Source organism: Empidonax traillii, unplaced genomic scaffold (assembly GCF_003031625.1).
Source record: "Empidonax traillii isolate 1590-97213 ecotype Southwest subspecies unplaced genomic scaffold, ASM303162v1 scaffold905:size246956, whole genome shotgun sequence".
NCBI lineage: Eukaryota > Metazoa > Chordata > Aves > Passeriformes > Tyrannidae > Empidonax > Empidonax traillii.
In genome coordinates, this window is record NW_020956098.1 from 152,434 (window position 1) to 170,851 (window position 18,418).

An 18,418-nucleotide genomic window follows, 5' to 3' on the forward strand; every position below is an offset into this window, starting at 1 on the left:
GAAAGTGGGTTTTAATGTTTTGTGTTATATTCTGAATCTGTAGTTTGCTTTTCCTGATGCCCATCTTGTATAGTTGCCTTACTTTTGAGGGAGAAGAGCTGATCTAAGTTCAGGACTCGGTGTGCAGCATCCCACAGAGCATGTATTCTACTGACTGGGAAAGGAAATCCACCCCAGTAGTTCATTTTATCCCAGAGTGCTTCCTTGGACAAGTGAGATAAAGGTACTAAATTAAATAGTGCTCTTTCCTGATCTGATGCAGTCCTGTCACTTACTCTAATTATCTGGGCTGTGCCTCAGCCTTTTCCTTATGAGCAAATGCTGCCCTGAGGACTTAGAATTTAATATGCTGATTTGAGTAAATATTTATTTGGCACAGACCTCGAGGTGCTGCAGCAACAGAACTGCTAAATAAGAACTACTGGCCAAAATTTAAAGAAATCAGAGAACCCAGCCCTCACAGTGGCAGATTGGATGCTGAAGCTAAATTACTGTGTGTTGGTTATCTATCTCTAAGAACAGCGATTATACTTGTTTTAGAAACCTTGAAATTTGCTAAGGCAAGTGTTGTCTCACAAAACTCCTGAGCTAGCTTTCAGTGTTGGTATGGAAGTATAGCTACTGCCAGTAAAAACTCTGGATATAGGTCATACTATTTTGAAGAGTAAGAGGAAGTTGCTGGATATGGCTTTAGAGACAGAGAAGAAACACCAGGAGCGTTTAACTTAGTGGGGAAAATATACCCTACAGGTGTGTCTACAAGGATAGCTAGAGCTGATGTGGGAATGATTCTGAGCAGGTCACGTGAATCTTTTAAATGTCTTGGGAGGCAGGATGGTGAGTGTGAGGAAGTAGGAATGCACAGTAACTCATACCACGCTGGGTCCTCAGTGTAGCCAAGATGTTGAGAGTCTGGAGAGAGTGTCTTTGGCTGCCAGGAAGGCAAGGGCACTGGAACATGTGATAAACAATGACAAAATGAGGGATCTGGTCTGTTCATCTAGAAGTAAAGAATAAGGAGAGGGAGTTCTAATTGCTGTTGTATAGATGAAATGGAACCAGTCTTCTCCCTGAAAGGTACCAAAGGGTACAAAAATGCACCAGTGAAAGAACAGAGAGAACAACAACAAAAAAAGTCATAGCATGGAAATTCCAATTGCATGGAATGAAAAAAAAATTTCACTGGGGAAGTTGTTAAGCATTGGCACAGTTTGCTCAGAGAGGTTGTAGAGGCCCCGCTCTTGGGTATATTCAGAACTGGACAAGGCCTTGGGAAACCTAGACTAAGCTGGTCCTGCTTTGAACAGAAGGCTGGACTACATGACTTTGCAGAGGTACCAACCTGAGTTATTCTGTGATTATGGGCCATCAAGAGAATCGTCATAATTTAAAAAAAAAAAAAAAGTCTCAGGTTCTTTTTTAGAAATTCATCCAGGGATTACTTGCTTCCTCTTAATGGTTTTGCTTTTTCTCTGTACTCTGCCTCTTAGGATAAGAGTTTACCAGCAACCATCCCACAATGCCATGTCTTTGTCTTCCTCTACAGGTTCCATTTCCTCTAGATCTTTACTTAATGTAAAACAGTAATTAATCCCACTCTTCTTATTCCTTGTTTCTTTTAGACGAACAGACTAACCCTTAGTTTCTCATTATTTGTCATATCCTCTACAGAGGAAGAGCAAGATAGGGACAGGGTATTGTGGAGTGGCTGCTGATAGGCTTGTGTTGGTGGCCAGTGGTGGGAAGGGGACTTTCAAACCAATTGCAGAGAGAACTGCAGGGTTGAATGGGACTGTGGCTGACAGTGACATTGGACACACTGTAGTGTGCCCTCCACAGATATCTCCAGATCAGCAACACAGTGCTTTCCCCTCATGCCTGAGTGTGGCAAAGTCAGACTTGTTTGGGAGTTTCCATGGCAACCTGACAGCAATCAGCCCTTCTGACTCAAGTGTAATTTTAACGAGACTTTGTCCCCCCTGCTTTATTCTTGTCAACAGCTTTATTACTGTGGATAACATAATCCTCTAAGAAACAAGGAGAGATTTAGTTCCGCATACTGTGTTCCTTCTAAAAAGATTGAAACTTTGCAAAACTGAAGAGAAAGCAAAGCTTCAGTGTCAAAGGCCTAGAACAGAAGGTGCAGCCAGAAGAATTTAAATGGTATATTGTGAAAGGAGATCAAAGATGTGACTGGTGTGCCAGGATGGAATGTGGCTCTGGATCTGGGCCTTTCTTGCCCATGATCTTAATTTTATGGGAAAAGTGAGGTTGGAAGGGATTTCAGTTCTCTAGTTTAATCTCTGGCTCTAGAATGTCAAACCAGGTTACTCAGGGCTTTGTCCAGTAAGATCCTGAAAACCCCCAAGAGTGTAGATTGCACAGCTTCTCTGGACAACCTGCTCCACTGCTTGACTGCCCTCACAGTGAAGATGCTGCTCCATATATGTACTCTGAAACTGTCTTCTTGTATTGTGCCATTGTAAATAAGTTGTATGATGGGACTAAGAGTTTGGAGTACCCAAACATTGCTTCCAGTAAGGAACTGTATCATGGTTGAAGGTCAAATCATCAAGCCTCCCTAATCTCCCTGTCACTGTGTCTTTGCATGTATGTAAGGTGAGTAATAAAATCTGTGTCCCTCACTGCCTGGTAGTTTTGTCTTTGTTAGACTACATTGCTGTAAATCACCTCAGTATTAACTACCTTTCATTAATGATGTTTTTTTGTCATGGTTTTTGCAGGTTACATATCACAGGTACTAAGGAACTACACTGACCATGCCTGCGATGGAGAATACATCTCCCTGAGGTGTCCTCACAGAACCACCATCAGCATCCAGTCCTCTTTTTATGGTCGAATTGTCCCAAGCCATCAGATGTGTCCTTCTCGCTATCCCCACTCCTATGCAACTTTAATTAAAGAAGATGTTGCCTGTTCAGTTGGCACTTCCCTTCAGGTACTGCATGTTAAGATGCATCTGTTCATTTAGGATTTCTTCTTTCCTTGGCCAAGCAGCAGCTCTCTGTGCTGGTGTTACACTGCCCTGTGTTAAGCAGGGCTGCCCAGCACAGGAGCTCTGACATCTCACACTGCTTAGTGGATAATTCATCTTTGTAGTTTAGACAGGACTGAATTAGATTTTGCTGATGAATTTCTTAGTTTTCCTGCATATCTACTCAGTAACAGTTCAGGAATGTGGCTGAAAAAGCATTACACTGCAAGACTACATCATGTTTTACTGAGTTTAAAGATTATTATTTTTATAGGTTTCCTTCCCAATGATTAGCTTTTTCAACACATTCAGAAATTGCTGTGGCACTCTTTTTGCTTCAGATCCTATTTCAAGAGGCTTTTGCTTTGGTAACTTGAAACCCAGAGAGAATCCTTGGCTTTACTTCATATGACTCATCTGGCTCTTAGGCCACTGTAAGTGATCATACATCACTTAAGCTTGTAACATCCCCTCGTAGTTAATCAGCTCTGACCATTTGTGTAGGGAATGTTGTCTCCATGTATCCTCCCAAGAGCACATGTGACGTCAGGAAATCAAAGGATTATTTGGAAGGTGCCAATGTTACTCAACTGTCAGTAGGAACAACTAAAATTAGAAACATGAGTTGGCTGATGTTGTTGAGATGAGTGGGGTCTGCTCATGGGTGTTGAAGTAAGCACAAGTCTTTCCAAGTGCGGGATTTGGGACTGTGAAAATTTTTGGGCAAAGATCTCAAGCATCCATTGTGTTTATGGCTATGAATCAATAGTAACTCATAATAAAAATTTATGGTAGACTAGATTAAGGAACCTACAGGGCTAGTGAATAATTTCTTTTATAATCTGGCTAAAGGCCAGACTTTCCCACATCACTTCTCACTCCTGCATCCAGGGTTTCGAAGAGACATTTACAGCATTTTTTTAAACGCTGATGTGAGTGCTTTGGTTTCCAAACATCCCTGGTAAGTTCTCAAGAATTTGTACAAGGTTGGCTGTGGTGTAACCCTTAAGGTGACAGATTTGTAGTTACCTTCCTGTCACTTGCACTGCACAGAAAATGACTGAGCTGTAGTGTGGGAGAACATGCTGCTTTATCAGATTTCCCAGATACTGTATCGAAAGTCCATTATACAACAGACACAAGGCAGTTGTGTTGTTTGGGATGGGAGAAAATGGACTGAAAACTTTGGCAGAGGCTAGCCTTCCCTTCTTTCTTTTATTGATTTACTGAAAAATTTACTTGCAACGTTTCATTTACCAGGGTGATTGATGGCTTTGAGCATCGCCTCAACCCTTGTGGGAGAGTGGCCCACTTAAGGCATCTGGAAGAACTTGAGAATAGGGAAGATATTTCCCTAGGCTATCCATGCCATGATTTTATGAGTAGGAGGGATTTAAAAGAAATCCTTACCTGCCTGGCTTGGCTCTTTATGTCCTTAGAGCTGTTACCCATTAGCTTTACTTCCAGAACTTATGCTGCTTGCAGTTCCTGTTCCCTATTTATCTGAGCAAGAATTGTGTTCCCTGTAGGTAGCCTTGCAGCAGGTCCCTTGTACAGTGCGATTGTTACATGACTGAGACCAAACAGTGTTATTAACTTATTTTTGGTGACGAAGTTGTGCTAAAAAAGTAGCTAAAATTCTCTGTTCTCTCACAGATTTCTTGGGGGACCTCGGATGAGTTCCTGAATCTCTTTAGAGTGGCCTCAGCTGTGGCTTTGATACCTCAACGTGCTGTGCTTGCACAGAGTAGGGTGATTTCAAATGCCAGAGACAAATCTCATCTTCTTTCTCAGTCCTGAGGGGAGTGGGTTGAGGCCTCGCTGAAGGGTAAGCCAGGAACTCCACAAGCTGAATGGCAAACTGCCTGCAGCTTGCTGGTAGGAAATGCATGTGTGTAGGAAAATTGGAAAGCTGTAGACAAGGAAATTGTGTGTATTTTTGTGGTTTTGCAACTCAGATATATGGCTGCTATAGGCAGGATCAATTGTGTGTGTATTCTGTTAGTCAGTAATTGAAAAAGGCAGCCAAACCAAACCTTTCAAAACTAAGTATATAAAAACACTGTGTCTAATCAAACCCATGACAGTATAAATTTGCTGCTTCTCTGGGGAGTGACCTGGAGGGAGTGTAAGGGGCATTTATTTATGCTGTTCCCTGCAAACACTAGCTGTGAGTAACAGTAAATTCTCATTTAGAAGCTCTTTCAACTGTAAATGTCCAGTTCAGATATTGTTTCTATGTTAAAAAGGAAAAAGAAAGAGTTGATTACTCTGAGACAACCACTACTAATCCAGTTTTATGTGGTTGGCTGCCAGGATTCCTTAATTCAGTCACTTGTTTTTGTTTGAAATGAAATACAGACCACCTGGGAGAGCGTGTCCAAGACATTAAGGCAGTGACCCCAAACTACACATTTCTCTTACTCTAACATCATAATGTCAGAGTCAGTGGGAGATTTCCAAATGCACAAAGAATTTGGACATTCACAGAATCATCACAGAACCATAGAATTGTTTTGGTTGGAAAGGACCTTAAAGTCACCTTGTTTGTAACCCCCTGCTGTGGGCAGACACACCTTCCACTAGACCAGGTTGCTCAAAGCCTCATTCAACCTGGACTTGAACTACTCTCAGCGATGGGCATCCATGGCTGGGCAATCTGTTCCAGTGCCTCACTGCCCCTGAGTAACGAATTTATTTCTAATACCTAACCTAAACCTGTCCTCTGTCAGTTTAAAGCCCTTCCCCCTTGTCCTATCACCACATCACCTTGTAGTCCCTCTCCAGTTCTATGGAAGTTCTTTTAAGTAGTGGAAGGGGCTCTAAGGTCTCCCTGGACCCTTCTCTCTGTCCAGCTGAACAGCCCCAACTCTCTCAGCCTGTCTTCACAGCAGAGGTTCTCCAGCCCTCTGAGAAAGCCCTGGGAGAGGTGCTTAATCTGCCGTGTTTCTGCTCCCCAGGAATTTATCAAAGATATTGTAGGCTAACTTGTCTTCATACAGACAGGTACTGAAAATTGCACTTCCAAGGTCAATGTTTTACTGAGTGATTTATTTCCCCAAGAGAAGCTGTGTTTGGAAAGTGCTCTGGAGCCACATCCTGCCTCTCCTCTCCTCCCAAATTACTAATCTAGGAAGGGAGTGTGGATGTGGCCTGTGCCCTGGGTCTCTTTCAACACTCTCCAGGACAACCAGTCCTCGCTGACAAGAATCACTAGTGCTGCTGATGTGGTATTTCCTTTTGTCCTTTAGATGAGATACAGGACACCTTTGCTGCCACCATCTCCCGCTGTCGCTCCCGCAGCCCTACAAAAGGGAGCAGATTCCTTGCATGCTGGAAGATGTGTTTGGATGTTACTGTTTCCAAAGAGGCTTTAATTTTCTCCAATTATTATAGATTAAGAGTAAAATACAAAGTAGAAGGGAACAATCCCAACTGCTCCAGCTTTCTTGGCAGGCCAAGGACAATGGCTCCCGACGTGCCCAGTTACAGGATATTGCATGGTCCCACTGATGTCACAGCCATAAGTGGCCTCAACAGAAATAAGAAAGGACCATTTCTCATGGCTTGAATGTCTGTAAAATAATAATGGTCAGGGGCAAAGGGGGAGGAGATTGATAGAAAGGAATAATAATGGTCATCATTACCACTAGGAGAAGAACCCGCTATTTGTCATATGGCATATTAGATCCTCACAGCTGATAGACTGTTTGAACAAGGAAAATTTCGGTCTCAGAAATGTCAGTGAATCAAAGAGCAGTTTGGGCAACTCTTTATCAGACTATAATAATTACTTTGCTGGAGTGTGGTGAACAGTGACCTCAAGGTCCAGAAGAGGTTACTGCAGTGCCGAGGTTGCTCTTAAAAATCACAGAACCAGTCGAGTTTCTTTCGAGAATCTTGCCCAGGCTGAAATAGAACTCTCTGGCAAGCAGCTCCCTCAGCTAATTATTTGCAAGTAGAGCTGTTGTATGCAGAGGTCATAGATAATCTCTAAATTGTCCTGTCTTTGAAATCTTTAGCTTGACTGAAACAGCTCATCAGAGCAGTGTGATTATGTCCTGCAGAAGTAGAGGCACTGGAGGCAGAGGTGGCCAGTGCAGCCTGTCTCCCTGATGAGGCAGGACTGCTCCCTGGGGTGTAAGCCTCCTAATGCTTTGTTTACTCTAAATTTAAACTTTCCAAGTCATAGGGCTTCCATCATTGCCCCTAGGACCCTACTTGACAGTGTAATGGCTTGCTCTCAATGATTTTTTTCCACTTTGTGTTTTAAGCTTTCCCTTTCTTTAATCCCATGACTTTTGGTTATGAATCCTTTGGATTTCTTCATCTTAGACCTCCTCTCCCTTTGAAGTTGACCCTGCATACAGATTAAGTTCCCTACTGTTAGGAAATGTAGGTAATGCTAATTAGGTGATATTTGTAATGCAGCTTTTATCAGGTCCTTCTGTTTCGTGAACAGGTTTTTGCTCTTTGGCTGTCTCTGGGCTCTTTCAAGGCCCTGCCAGAGGAGCTCTGGTGAATCCTACTGTTATGTTTTAACATCACAGCCCACGGCTGCCTGCTCTACTGGTGTTTACTACTCCCATAGCAGGGCTGGTGAGAGGGAGTGCGTGCTCACTTTTCAGCTCCTAATTTCACAGTCTGATGTGTTAAATGTGAGTCACCAAATGTGTGAGCAGAGTTCCCTCCTGCTGACACCACTGCGAGCATTGCAAGATCCATGGGAGAGTGATAAGAAATAGCAGAGTAATAAAACGTGCCACAGATCAACGATCAGGATTCAGGGCCTTTGATCTCTTCTTCAAGCGATGCACGGATGGAATGCGGGTAGTTTGGAAAAAGCTAAACTACTTTCTAGTGGAGCAGGCTGGGAAGATTGCTTGATGGAGCCCTAGGCAGTTAACCTGTACCTCATCAACATGGATTTCACTTCCTCATGTGGTCTGTCCTTCCTCGTTGCCGATCCTTGGAAAATCTTCTTCCATGGGCTTCAGTAATTTGTGTGAATGAATAAAGATGAACGCTCAGTCTTCAGATAATTGTAAACAGGACAGGTAAGTAAGTCTGCAACTTGAAAGCACTAAGTTTATAGTGTGTTTTAAAATATTACCAGTGTTCAGGGGTATATAAAAGAGTATAAAAATTCAAATGAATGGTGAAGCCATTATGAATGCATTGTGCTGTAAGAGAGAATTCAGGCTGCCTTGTTTGTTGTATTTACTTCCCTTTGCAAAACCCATAGAGGTGCACCAACATGTATTGGCGTAACTCCACCATAATGGCCATGCCTGGATTGAATTTGACCTAAAAATGCTCAAAATTACTGGTTTCTTCTTGCATAAGGTTCTTAGTACAAATCTCTGCCCATCTTCATTTGACTGCACACGGCTCTGATCCATTCATGCAGTTTGCTCTCTGAGTTACTCTCCTCAGCTACACACAATTTGGGCAATTATTTAGTAGGGTTCCTCTGTGTAATTTCGTGCATGACTGACATGCCCTGCAGTCATCCTTACGCTCCTTTGATGATGGAGGCTGTACAGAGAGCAGCCCTGTGGTAAAATCCTGGTTCCCATTGAGTTTCACCATTGGCTTCTTTGGGCCCAAAGTTTCACCCTGAGTGTATTAAATCTACGAACTGCTACAAGGGGCCAAGAACTGAGATAAGTTTAATTGCCTTGGGTGTTAAGCTCAGTTGTGGTTTATTTTAAGCATGCAGGGGAAGTGCTTCTTGAAGAGTGATTTGAAGAGACAGACTAAAAACGAGCACACCCCTGGGAATGGCTGAGGAAGGCCTTCTTGCAGAGCTCCAATCCAGTTCCAGGTTTAAATGGTTGTTATCTAATGAGCACAAGCAATTACTTGGCTAATGAGCACAACAAAATGAGCACGAGAAATGTGTTTCATCTGCAGTGGCCACTTGGAAGACACGATTTTGAGCTTGAGGCTGCCCTTGCTTTAAGACCTGGGTCACTGCAGTGAGATTAATCCAGGGCATAAATCACAGGGGCTAGATTAGTGTTTGTTTTACTTGAATACACATTTCTTGTTCTCTTATCTCCTCTAAATCTTGCAGCTTCGTAGCTCAGTCATGAACCAGGGAATGGAATGGGTTTAAACAACCACAACTTCCCTCCTGAGCACTGGCTGTCAGCCCTCAGGCCAGATTTACCACTGGAACTCAGTTATAAAATGGCACAATGCAATTAGTGTGTCTTCCCTCCCCTTTCATTCCAGACAGGAATTCCTCCTTCACCTTCTTGAGTTGGAGTGATTTTCATAATATAATCTAAACCAATGTGACTTTATTTGGCATTAGTCAGGGGTCTGCCAGACTTGGTGACAAAAGTAGCTGATGGTATATCCCAGTTAGGAATGGTTTTGTATGTCTGTTGTTATTCTGTGCAAGTTCAGATTGTTTGTGGCCTCTTTTTGTTTGGTTTTCTGGTTTTGTTTTCCCACCTTTACAGCTGACAGTGACAGCCAGAACAACAAGGCAAATGCAGAATGAATTCCCTACATTTTTCCAGCCATTAAGCAAAATCCATGTGAGCTCAAGATATCCCCTCACTACCAAGTGAACTCACAGCCTTCCTGGTGTCAGTCTAGCTGATCATCTGCAGATACTTCAGAAACAACATCTGACATCTTCCAGAGCTCTGACACTGCCTAGAAGTGTGAGTTTTGAGAGTAAGACCAGAAAGCCAAGGTCTTGGCTTGTAAGGATTCCTGTAAACACCAGAGCCACTGGACCTGCAGCAAACCCTACCTGTGGGGGATCATCTGGTCAGGCATGCTCTGTGTAGCTGCTGTATTTCACAGCACTGAAGAAGGTGCTGGTATATAACACATACTGATGAAAGCAGTGGGGAAGAATATTTCTGCGCATGGAAGGATAGGTTAAAATTAAACGTGCAAGTTTTTCAGTTACCATTAGGGCCGGTGTAACAACTTTGTTCCTTTTTTTTAACGTGCACAGTCAACCACTGCTAATTGTCTTTACATTCTTCCTAATGTATTTCACTGAGAATTGAACACATTTTTTGATTTAATTCATTATGGTTATATTTCATTATGCCTAAGACTTTACTCGTACAGTCTGTAAGAAATTAGAAATCTTAATGATTTTTTTATATTTTCAGGAAAATTGTTGCCCTGTGGGGGAGACATAATAGAATTATGTGAATGGAAAGGAAATATTGGTTTCTGTACCCCCGTGAAACTTCTTGGAGTCATGGCAATTGTCAAATTAAGTTGAAACTGTAGCTAAACACTAAAGCAAATTAGTAAAAGGTATATTCAGCCCCAAGAACACTTCACTTTTTTCTGTGGTCTCACAATAGCTTAGATGACTTTTGCTCCTTAGTTTAATTACAGATTTCTTCCTAGGGCTTTGTGTTGCTTTACATGCCACAGGAAGTAAACTCAGGAGGTTTTACTTATGTGGAATACATGGAGTAAGCAAGAGCTGCCAGAAGTTAGAACAGAGCCACGACAAAATGGCAATACCTGTAGATTGCTCATATTCATTTTCTCTGAGGTCGATGAGTTGTTGCCTTCACTCCTGGTGCTGAACCTAAGGACAGATGAACAAGCGCTGCTCAGGTATCTCAGCTGAGGTTTTCCAAGAGGTTTTCTTGCTGCCCTAACTCAGCCTTTGCTGAAACTCAGGGTGGTTTTCCCAGTGATTTCAATAGCACCTTTTACGCAATGCTGAAGGCTCTCAAAAAGCCCACCCATCTGCCATGAACATGGACTAAAACCCCGAGTTTGCTGCCTTTGAGGGGAAACAGCTTTCCTTGTGAGAAAGGAAACATTTGGGGTGCTGCTTCTTTCCCTCTGCTCCATATTCTTAGTTCTAGTTGGGTGTAAACACAGCCATGGCTCTCTAGTACCAGAAAACCCCTTCAGGTCCGCAATGATTTGAGAGGATTTCTCTCCAGATGTGTGGCACTCCAGAGTTGTTTTAGTTGTTCTTTGCCTTCTGAGATGAAAAGAGGTATCTGTGCTGGATCCTAGCTTAAATTCCTTTGCAACTCAATGGATTTTGCATTAAATTAAATTTCACATGCTGAGTGAGCAGCCAACCCTCATGAGCCTGGAGGAAAGAACATGCTGTTTCTATGCATTTTAACATGACGGTCAAGCTGGGGCTAACGCTGCCAGACACCTCCTTCAGTGTTCACCTTTCAGCCTTTCCTCCTAAAGCCTCTATTTTTTAAATGAGATGCCTGCATTTTATTACTGTTGTAAGTGGAAAACAACAGCATATGTTCTCTGCCCTCTAGAAAAGGCTTGGATTGTTTCGGTTCGAACTTTAAAATAAAGGTCATTCTTGAGGCAGGCATGAATTCTTGCATGCGTCAGCCCAAAAGGTGAACGCTTTAGGAAGTTATGGGCAACCACAAATGAGGCAGTTTCAAATTGCACTTGAAACTGGAACAGCTGTTGTTCGGAGTGTGACATTCAGAGTTATAATGCTAAAGATTCTGTGTATTGCATTCAGGGAGAACTCAAAAATAGAAAGCAGTCACTGAAGCGGAGAGAAAATTGATTTGGGTGGCACATGGCAGAGCAGGAACAGCCTTTATGTTAATGGCACAGGGAGGAGATTGTGGGAAAGCCCACATATCAAGGTGGATGTAAGAAAAGTGAACAGGGAGAAGACAAAAGAGACCAGGGGAGTCTAGGGGAATTTCTGAAGAAGGATTTTCCACTACCTCCTTGCAAGTGAAAATTAATTGTTTTGGGACTGGAATTCTCAGGTCTGTATTGCAGGGACTTAACAAGGCTGGTGGATTACCTCGCTCTGTGGTCTCAAAATGCTCTGACAGGTTCATGTGTGTCAGGCAAACATTATGGTAATTTTAGCGCTTTAGGGGCTCTACAGGAGTACATAAATACCACCTAAGCCATCCAGCTGAATTTAAAACTTAATTACTGACCCACTTAATAATATTCTCTCCCACCACCACTGCTTTACAGGATCATAGGGTTAAAAGAAATCATTAATCTTCCTTAATGAAGCTATTTTCTAGCAGGAGACAGAATGTCTTGCCCCTGTGGATTCTGAGATGGAGTTTTTGTGAATGTTATGAATGGGGAAGTGGGGAGAGAGTGCTAAGGGAAAAGCAGTGCAGAAAAGGGGATAGGACCCAAAATGTCAGTGGTGGGAGGACCCTCTGACTTGCAGGCCCTTGCTGAGTTTATCTAAAAGGAACATGATAGTCATGGGGGAAGAGGAGTGAACCCTATTAAAAACTGACTAAGCTGGCTGTATAACAGTGTTCCCACCACAACTACTAATTATTGGAATACCAGCAATTTTTATATATATTTGTATCAGCTTTTATGTAACTGAGACAAGAGCTCTCTTGAAATTGTGCATTTCCAGAGAAATCTAAACGAGAATGGTGGTGGCAGACTTTGGATCTCTGCTTTTAACTCTCAAGGTGGATCCATGTCCTCAAACCTGCTTTTCTTGGGATTGTATTGCCTTATACATGATTAAATTGAATGCAAATGTTTCAAAATCTCTGTGACCATCCAAGTGCACATCCCTCCTTTTGCATCCACGCAGGGAAAAGAAAACCTGTTCCTTAGAACAGTGCAAGGTTTAGTCCTCTCCTAGTCCATGGCTCCTGTGGTATACAGTGCCAATGAGCTCCATCACCTGCCTTGTGCCAGGGCTGGGTGAGGAGCCTGGGATGGCTTTGCCCTTCTCCAGCTTGTTTGACCATCCCTTTGATGGAGATACTGAAGCGCTTTTGTTTCTCTGTTTCTTGTGCATGCCCCCGGCTGCAGAAGATGCTGGATGAGTGCCAGGACAGGCGGAGCTGCCAGTTCCTCGTCAATAGCCGGCTCTTCGGGACAGATCCATGCCCTGGAACCGGCAAGTACCTCATTGTGTGGTACAAGTGCAGGCCAAGTAAGTATCTCGCTATCGAATCTGTTTGCTCTGTTGAGACCAAAACATTTTCATACTTAGTGCTCACCAGAGAGGCCTTCTAGGACTTTTCATTCCAGTCCACCTTTATTTTCAGTGTAACGTAACCCCCCAGTGCAGAGTGTTTCCCTTTTCCCCCTCACTTGCTGCTTTTCTGGGATGCTGCTGCTCCATGTCCTTCCTCCTTGCCAGCAGCCTGAGTTGCAGATTGTTTTTGCAGGTGCCAGTGAAGGCCTTTGCCAACGCTGAGCTCATGCTGTCAGCGGTGGTTGGGCTACTCCCACTTCTCACTTCCATCTGCAGCCGGGGGGTAGTGGGACTAGTCCCCTCTCTATCAGTCCCTCCAGAAGCAGTGGGAGCTCCTCGCGAGGGCAAAGACTCCCTTCAGGCCTGGGAGCCTAAGGCAGGCATTGGTGATGATGGTGTGACAGGAAGCTCACCTGCCCATGCCATACCATAATCCAGCTTTTAATTAATCCCAGACCAGGCTGGGAAATGTTATCCTGTGTCTCGAGTGATCTCATTAGCTGTGTTTAAATTCAGTGGGGCTGGCGCCTGGATACTGAGAGTGCAGTCATGAGTAATGGGAGTGAGCCATGTGCAGCTTTGGCTCAGGACAACCAACACCCTCTTGGCCAACTCCTGGCCCCAGCAGGGAAGTTAGCACAGCTTAGACATCATTCTCCATCAGTGCTTTGGAAGCAGACACATCATTTTGGAGATGGATCAGGTTTGAGGGAGGGCAAACTGTGCCATCCGATGTCAGCTGGAGAATGGGACCTGTTTCTATTTGAGTACAAATCTTATGAGGAGCATCTGAGACAGCTGGGGGTGTTTAGCCTGGAGAAGAGGAAGCTCAGGGGGAACCTTATCACCTCTATAACTACCTGAAAGGAGGTGGTAGTGAGGTGGAGCTCAGTCTCTTCTTCCAAGTAATAAGCAACAGGAAAAGAGGAAATGGCCTCAAGTTGTGCAAGGGAAGGTTTAGCTTGGATATGAGGAAAAATTCCTTCACCGAATGGTGGTCAACCAATGGAACAAACTGGCTGCTCTATTCCACCCTTCCTAGGGAAGTGGTGGAATCACCGTCCTTGGTCTTGTTCAAAAAAGGTGTAGATTTGATGCTTGGAGACATGGTTTAGTGGTGGACTTGGTAGTACTGGGTTAATGGCTGGACCTTTCCAACCTTTATGATTCTATGAACTAAAGTCTGCACAAGGCATTTCAGATCAGCCTAATTGCAAACTTTTTAGATGTCGTAATAATATTGTTCCAGCATCACATCAGCAAAAATTTTGGGGAAGAAACAAGAAATAAAAGTTTGAACAGGGAAGAAAAACAGATCTGACTTCAGAAAAGATTTGAAACAAAATGAGAAATAATCGGACTCTGTCAGCAACTGCACAGAGGAACACTTTTTGTCCCAGCAGGCAGAGACCTGTACTAATGCAGTGAAAGGATCTGGCAAGATTTGTGAGGAATTCAAATCAAAAGTAGGTAATGAAGCACCTGCATGTGTTGTGGGATTTTTTTTTGCGAGTGATTGTAACATCCCTTGTTGGGTGAGAAATGCACCTCCACGAGAGGGGCGATTAACAGGGTGTTCTGGCAAGTCCTCCTGAACCTTCAGGTTTTGCATCAAAGCTCTCTTGAAAAATCTGACTATTGAGGGCTGTGCTGAACTTCTGAAGGTATTTCAGGACCCATCTGTGCATACATATTTATGTCTTGGCATTCTTTGCTAATTACAGACATATTAGAAAAGAAGGAGTTTGTGTGTGTGCGGGGTAGGTGATTTTCCTGAAAGAGAGCAGGGAAAGCTGCTTGAAAACATCTCCCCAAGACATTTTTCAGGCAGCTCCAGTTTTGCAGGGTGAAACAGGGTAACCTGACAGAAATTATTTTCTCTTAGTGACTGGGCAAACTTTTAATCAGAACCCACTGGTTTAATAACAATGTTTGAAGTAAGTGAGGATTTGCTCGGCACAAAGATACCAGGACATTGTCTGCCTTTCCTTGATTCAAAATGTTATTTTAAGTCTCACAAACAGAATCTAGTGCTTTTGGGAGTTCATATCTTTCCATCTTTCTACAGGGAGAAGGTTAATGAGGGGAGAGAGGAATGACAGATCCATACAGTGCAAAATACAGGATCAAGAGAATTTTTTATGGGCTTTTTGGGTTATTGACTATTTCAGTATTGCTTGTGAGCTTTAAATGAATACATGCTTAAGAGCTGATGCCCAAAACTGTGGTCATATGAAGTGTTGACCTGCTCTATAAAGTCTGAGCACACACAATTGTAACCAAAGAGCACCAGAGAGTCCTTGTTGAGAAGTCACTGCCTGGCACAGGTTTTGACCCACAAGTTTGTCAAAAGACAAATGCAGCGTTTTGAGTTCTGTTTCTGAATTTGTCCTTCTTAACAACAGCCATGACAGAAGTACTTTAATAGGAAGCTGTTTAAGGTCTGCATTGTCCTCTTGGGATATCAGTTTCTATTGCTTATTGAGGAAGCCTGTTGTGACCACGCTACTGAAATAGTGTTTTGGTTAAGCATCTATCTAGGTAGAATGAATGTGTTTTCTTGCATACAGGTACTAGAAGTGCTTTGGGAAGTAGCCTGCAGAGTTTGGACAGAACACCTTTAACATAAAATAAGGATGCTCAGGCCCTTCCACTGCCAGTCATGCTGGAGCCTCAAAAGGCCCCTGAACAGAGCTAGTTATCTAAAAAGAAAGACTTCCTTGAAAGAAAACAAAAGTGAAGTTAGTGGCATTTACTTGTACCTTTGCTGAAGAATAACGAGATGGTGCAGCCATCCCCTCCAGCCACTGTCACTGCAGTTATGTCTCTCTGACATTACATTGCATTTGAAATCTAGTGGTTTCGATGCTCACTGGCTGCGTGGGGTTCATGCAGAAGGCAAGGTGCTATTTTGGTTTCTCATGGGCAGAATTTCAAGGAGATGGAGAACAGTAAATCATGCTGAAACTGAAAGACCCAGATTTTTCAAATGGTGGGGCTCTGGGGAGCAGGGCAATGGGGGATCTCTACTGCACTAACCCCTCTGAGACTGCTTTTGCTGGAAGCAGGGAAAACTCCTGTGGAGGTGTTGTAGTTCACCTCTAGAAATTACAGAACTAGTTCAGAGAAATGTGTGCTTGACTAGAAACAGTGAAAAATTCAATACCTTTTGTGATTTTTTGGAAGTCTTATGCTAATCATGGTCCCCTCTGATCCAGTAGAAGGATTTGGGACCTAACGGACACTCATCTTGCATGTACAGGGCTCAGATATGTGCATGGAACTGCTTTTAGATGTCAGGAGTTTGGCACTCCTGAGTATTCTCTGTGCCTGTAAATAAATAAACACACCATGTCTGTGTGTACTTTTATGGTATAGGATGTTTAAGAAGATCAGAAATTATCCATAAAATGCTCTATTCTGTCTCAATTTGGGGCAAGTGAGATTTATTTATAGCTGCTATGTGATTTGAGGGCCAAGGTCCATTGAAAACGTATAGAGGCTTAGATTTTATTTTTAGTTGACATGGTGGTCTTTGGCCAAAGGTTGGACTTGATGACCTTGGACTTTTCCAACCTTAATGGTTCTATGATTTATTTTATTTTATTTTTTCTATAGCACGTATAGCTTTAGTTTCTAATATGCACCAACCTTTGGGAATATGCTCAAGGGCACAGTACAGGTCTCAGCAGAGCACAGCTATGGCTTGTGGTTCTAAACTTGGAGTTGTCTCTGCAAACCACCCTGCTATCGGCAGACTCAGCAGTGAGCCCCCAGGAGGATCCCCCCAGGTCAAGGTGAGGATGTGCTGGTGTAGCACTCAAACCTGAAGTTGTTCTCTGCTGGTGTAGATGTGTTCTACACTACATTTGGCACTGGCAGGAGCAGTTTCCAGTGGGACGTCTGGATGTGGCCACCCTGTTTTAGAGGCTAAAAAACTGGTGAGAATGGTGGTGGGCTGTGCCATGCCACTGGGCCTCAGTGCCAGGGAACAGGCACATTTAATTTATCAGGGCCAGTGCAGCCTGAGGTCATCACCCAAAGCACACTGAAGCCCAGGATCAAGCCCTGAACACACAGAGGATTTCAGTCTCTAGGGTATCTTTCAGAATCATTAAAAAATTGCACATAAATCCAATTATTTCTCAGGTAACATGCTGATTTGATTTAGACCCATTAAGTGTAATTACTGGGTAGGCTACAGAACCAGATAATTAGAGCGAATTGACATACTATTTAATTGGTCTAACATGAACTCCCTCTAACTGAAATCTGTATTCACCAATATTATTCGAACAATTCAGTGTTTGTTCATCCCCCTCACTTCAGAGACAGAGAACTGTGTAAGATCGTGTGTTATTGTAAGCTAGGAAATATTTGCTCCCTGTGCCAGACTTTCTGGAGGGGCTGTGTGATCTAATCCTGGCTGGGAACAGGATCTGTGGGGCTACCCAAGTCATGCTGAAGAAATAACTTTCACCTCTCTGCATCCCAGCAATACCACTGGAGCTGGTTTTACTGGGGCTGGTTGCTGCTCTGGGCTATTGTACCAGCAGGAATCCCTCTGCCCCTGCACAGCAGCTCCTTACTTGTAGTGGCTTTTTAGTTGTTTGGTTATTTTTTTTGGCTTTGCTCTTTCAAAAGTGCCAATGTTCCTGAACAAAATGGGACCATAAGTGTTTGCCCTTCTCCAAAAAGGGAATACTTAGGATGAGATGTGTTGTCTGTGTGGCCATTTGCTGGCAAAGCTGTTGACAGGAGAAGGCTCCTACTCTATTTATTTGGTTTATTCCATGAGGCCCCCACATAGTGCCCTTGTCTTGTCTCCTCCTTTGCCACTGCCATGCCGTCCTGCTGCTCTGGATGCACTGTCCCCTTCTCAGCTCTGAAGAACCTGAGCTGTATCTTCTTATAATTCTATAGTGAAATTTTCCTTTTTTTCTGTTGGGCAGTTAATCCTTTAGCTTATGACTTCAAGGACTCTCGGAGGGATAATGTCCATCCAACTTTTTTTTTTTTGGTGTTTTTTTTAAATTATTATTTTTATTTAATTTTTAAATGCTGTGTGAAGCAGCTGGATGTGATAACTGGAAGATGGTGGGCACGAAGCCTGCCTGTATTAATCATCCCAGTGATGTAAAAAAGTGTAAATTCAAACTTTGTTCCTCTCTCTTCTGTTCACAAATGTAAGCCTAAAGCCTTTGAAGTTTCAGAAAACCTGGATTGTGACCTGGGCTCCAACTGCAGCTCAAATCCCTCTGTAACAATATAAAAACATTTTTGGGAAAGGCACATCAAGGCTCTGAGAAATGTGTCTGGGAAAGAAACTTGCATTTGTTGGCAAAGGGTGAAGTGCCAAAAGTCTGCGAGGGGATAGGAGGAGGAGGAGGAGGAAAGGGGGTGAGGGAGTTCACTTGGGTTTAGTTTGGAACCTGTAGCTTTGATTT

The 18,418-nt window shown here is 43.2% G+C and overlaps 1 protein-coding gene across 1 annotated transcript in view; it reads left to right on the forward strand.

The window, feature by feature from the left end:
- The window catches only part of LOC114067369 (protein eva-1 homolog C-like), a 117,957-nt gene that overhangs the window by 55,906 nt on the left and 43,633 nt on the right, over positions 1–18,418 (forward strand). The window contains exons 2-3 of the mRNA XM_027902754.1: positions 2,745–2,959; positions 12,803–12,926. Of these exons, the coding sequence (XP_027758555.1) occupies positions 2,745–2,959; positions 12,803–12,926 (339 nt within the window). The remainder of the gene's footprint in view (positions 1–2,744; positions 2,960–12,802; positions 12,927–18,418) is intronic.